Genomic DNA, 4,650 nt, shown 5'->3' on the forward strand with positions numbered 1-4,650 from the left:
GTTTGTTGTATATGATGTGGATGATAACTGAAGTTCTTTAGTCAATATGACTACCATATATCAGTTCATTATGAAATACTAAATGCTAAATTCTTTTTGTGCATTTGCTCCACTTTTTCTTGCTTCTCTCAGTTTATCATGTCCTGATCATCAAGGCTCATTTTCCCACAAAGCATATGGTTAATTCTCCCCATCAACATGTGCACATTGAGGTCTCTTCAATCCCACAGGTGCATGCAATGAATGGTTTTTGGAAAAGAAAACTTTCATTTTCATTTCCAAAAATTATTTTAAGATGGGCATCTCACTATGTTGCTCAGGCTGGATTCAAATTTGTGAGTTCCAATGATTCTCTTATATCAGGCCTACAGATAGCAAGTGGATACAGGTGCTCACCACTGTGTTGAGTACAGCTATTATTAATGAGTCATTTTTCTCAGAGAAATGACTGATGCCATAATGTAACGAACATTGGGCTGAATGAAAAAATGGGCCCCATGAATGTGGCAATAGGACTGATGCTTTTATCACAGAATGTTGTTGGAATTCTAGGAAATTTCTCTGTGCTTTATTATCATTTGGTGCTTTCCTGCAATGGGTGCACATTGAGGTCCACAGATGTCATTCTCAGGCACCTAATGATAGCCAACACCTTGGACATTGTGACTAGAGGAATTCCCCAGACAATGACTGCTTTTGGGTTGAAATATTTCCTCAGTGATTTTTCATGCAAAGTTATTTTGTACATGCAGCGAGTTGGCAGGAGTCTGTCCATTGTCATCACCTGTCTCTTGAGCATCTTCCAGAACATCACCATCAGCCCCGTGAATTCCTGTTGGAAGGATCTCAAAGAAAAAGTTTCAAAGTACATTGGCTTCTCCATTTCCCTCTGCTGGATCATGTACATGACAGTGAATTCCATTTTTCCTCTCTATATACATAGCAAATGGAACAGTGTAAACACAACAGAGAAAAGAGATTATGGGTACTGTTCTTCTGTAGATCGTGACAGAATCACAGATATATTATATGCAGCATTGTTTGTATTTCCTGAGGTTGTCTTTTCCTTGCTCATGATCTGGTCCAGTGGCTCCATGGTTCTCCTTCTGTACAGGCACAAGCAGAGGGTTCAGCACATTCACAACATCAAAGTTTCTCCCAGAACCTCCCCAGAGTCCAGAGCCACCCAGAGAATCCTTGTCCTGGTGGGTACCTTTGTGACTTTCCACACCCTCTCCTCCCTATTACATCTTTATATCGCTCTGTTTTCCAAACCTGTTTGGTGGGTGGTGAACACCAATGACCTGATCTCCATGTGTTTTCCCACTATCAGCCCCTTTCTTCTCATGAGCCGAAAATTCACTGTATCCAAACTATTCAGGCTCTGTTTGGTCTACATAAAAATTAAAAATCCTGCCGGGTGCTGTGGAAAACACCTATTATCCACCAAACTTTGGAGACCCAGAGTGGAGGATCACAAATGAAAGACTAGACTCAACAACATAATCTCTGTTTCAAAAATGAAAAATAATAAATGCTGCAGATGAATCCCAGGGGCAAAGCAATTCTGCTCTTCATCGCCAGTTCCAAATACAATTAAAATTGCCTAATTGTTTCAAAATTACATCAGTTGCATGTTTTTGCACAAATGTTTAAATGTTTTATTGTTCTTTACACTAAAAACATCTATATAGAAGTGGATGGAAGTGTCACTTGTCTTTCTATTGCAAACCCTAAAGAGCACTGCAATCCTTAGCTGTCTGACTGTGGAACCCACATGGCCGTGGTGGTGGAGGGGAACAGAGCTGGTGGTCCTCACCCTAGGCACAGCATGCTGTAGACAGCCATCCTAGTTCCTGTTCCTGGAGGCACACGGAATGGATGAGTTCCCCAGCCCTTCCAGATCAGTTGAATCACATGGCTGACCAAGTGCTGCACTCCTGGAAACATCGTCAGTAGTAAATACAGTGGAGAAATGAAATGAAGAAAATATTTCTCAGGGGCAAGGAACAGGCAGTCTTATTCAGAATTCTCCTGAAAGGGTTTATTTTTGTGTGTGCAGGGATCCTTGGGTGGGATGCAAACTTTTTTCCTGTGCAGCATCCACCTGGGCCACTCTATACCGCCCAGACTACAATTGGTCCAGTGGCTCCAGAGCTGCCTGGAGCAAAATACTACCGCTATGAGGTGCCTCAAGGAAGAAAGGGCCTGGTTTCTTTTCAAGGGATCACACTTATTCTGATGGGCTTTATACAACAGTAGCAGTATAATCTCACACCTTCACATTTTGCTAAAAATATACACAGGTACGTTGAAATACAGATGGTCACATCCTCACCTACACTTCCCCCTGCCCCTTGGAATCTAAGAATTAGACTCAGTGGCACTTAAACAGAGACACATCCCTACCACCTTAGTTACTTTTCTAAAGTTTTACATAGTGTCTCACTGAGCTGCTGAAGGCCTTGATAAGTTGCTGAGGCTGGCTTTGAACTTGTGATTCTCCTGCCTCAGCTGCCACTGGGTTTACAGGCATATACCACCACTCCTGGCCTCACCTTCAATCTTAAAATGTAGCACTAAGCCCTCTCTAAGTCACAATACCTTTATGTATTGGGGCGGGTTTGTGTTCATATGAGAACCAATTTATTTGCAAATAATGGAGTTGCTGGTGCACGTAGGGACACAGGAAAGGTCAGAGCAGGTCCCCTAGGTGGAGAACTGAGCTCAGAGCAGTACTGTTTGAATGAGAGTCCAGTGGGGACCATTTATGGTCATCTCAGGGTAAACTGCCACATCTTCCCAGGGCCAAATATTCCTGAGTACCAGCATGAGGATCAGGCCACCCATTCCCACAGGTCAACTAGTGGCACTGATTAAAGATGAGCCACACAGTGGAAAATACTTTCCCTGTGTCACTTCAGGCTGTCCCTGGAGGGCAGATACACTTGTGAGGACTCACTGTCCATCTGTCCTGACATCTATGTTAGGGTTGTGCTGGTCGGTGACTACCGCTGTACTGCACAGGTCCACTGCAGCTGGGAGGTGGCATCGTCTTGGACTGGCATTTGCTCTGTGGCCAAAGCTCTGCAGGATGCTGGTCCTGGCAATCGTAGATCTGCTAAGGGATAGAGAGATGTGTGATAATTTTTTTATGGGTGGGGCCACATAGGGTAGTGGTTAACAATGTTATCAGGGAAGTGCCCATTTACAGCACCTGCTACGCACTTTTATCATGAATGCAGTTGGGAGCACTTCCCAGATTGACACAATTTTTATTATTATTATTATTATTATTATTATTATTATTATTATTATTAATTGTAGGTGGACACAATATTTTTCATTTATTTATTTATTTGTTTCTTTATGTGTTTATTTATTTATTTATTTTTTAACGTGGTGCCAGGGATCAATCCCAGTGCCATATACATGCCAGGCAAGCACTCTACCACTGGGCCACAATCCAAGCCCTTGACACACCTTTGAGACCCTGGCTAGAGGATGATCATTTCCATTCCTTGAGCAACTAATTAAGTCCATATTTAAGCAACATCTCTATCTGGGCTCTCATGCTCATGGCTATTAGTCAACTGACCAAATTTCCCAAGAGCTAGGTACACACAAATAGGAAGGGTCCCTCAATTCCTGATCCCATGAAATTATTCCAATCAGTCACTGCACACAGCGCCAGGGAGCCCTGACAATCCCACTTTCTCACTAAAGCCATCGCACTGGCTCCTACCTGGTCTCCAAGAGCATCTCCTGTGGGGCCCACCTGACCTCTGCTCTCCTTTGCAGCTGTACATGGGGAAGAATTCTGCAGTTCTTCTGTCCATGTTCAGTGTGTTTGTCTTTCAATCCAAATAGTCTTTAAATCAAGGAAAACCTATACACTTTTCCCCCTGGGTCTTTTATTCCTGGGGACATTAACTTCCCTGGAAGTTTTCCATCTCTATCCTTCAGTCACTTGAGCTCATGGTCTCCGCCTCCCCACTGTATCCTTTGTCCCCAGGACTGCTGCACCCATAGGATCTGAGACCCCAACTGTCTCATTCCCTTAGTTCCTGTGCACACTTTGCCCTTTGGTCCCTTAAAACCCCCACTGCACTCAAGATGCACCAGCCCCTGTAGCCCATGTGCCCTTTCTTCCACAGCCATGTCCCTGTTACTGTACTCTCCACAGTGTCCAGCCATGAGCTCCCGCACCTCGTCTTACCCTTAGGACCTCCATTCTCTCTCACAGAGGAGCTCAGCTGACCCTGACTCAGGTCAGCTCTCTCCCCACCCCCCACCATCAGCAAACACCAGAGCACACTCAGATGCCACATGTGTGAAATGCTGTCCTGGAGGGCTATGGGGACGGGGAAGGAATGTAAAGAGCAGAGGTGACGACCCTCCTGCTGACATCCACAGGCCTGGAGAAAATGTCACAGTAGTCCACCTTTAGATATTGACCTTTCTGCTCTGCCACTGTGGCTTATTTTAAATAGGCTTCTCTCTCTTCCTCTCTCTCACATTACCTTTCCCCCAGACTAAGCCAAGTTATCTGTCTTGCAGCCACAACCACAATGGACACCAAGTAATTCAGACTTCAGGGATGGGCCAGAAGGTCTACAGAATGGCCATCTCCCAAGTTAACAAGCGAAT

The 4,650-nt window shown here is 44.5% G+C and overlaps 1 protein-coding gene across 1 annotated transcript; it reads left to right on the forward strand.

The window, feature by feature from the left end:
* Positions 1-488: 488 nt before the first annotated feature.
* On the forward strand, positions 489-1,484 carry LOC101954800 (vomeronasal type-1 receptor 4). Its single transcript, XM_013366019.3, has one exon. It carries the CDS (start codon positions 489-491, stop codon positions 1,482-1,484), a length of 996 nt encoding a protein of 331 aa, XP_013221473.1.
* Positions 1,485-4,650: the final 3,166 nt, after the last annotated feature.

This window comes from Ictidomys tridecemlineatus, chromosome 15 (genome assembly GCF_052094955.1).
Source record: "Ictidomys tridecemlineatus isolate mIctTri1 chromosome 15, mIctTri1.hap1, whole genome shotgun sequence".
NCBI classification, from domain to species: Eukaryota; Metazoa; Chordata; class Mammalia; order Rodentia; family Sciuridae; genus Ictidomys; species Ictidomys tridecemlineatus.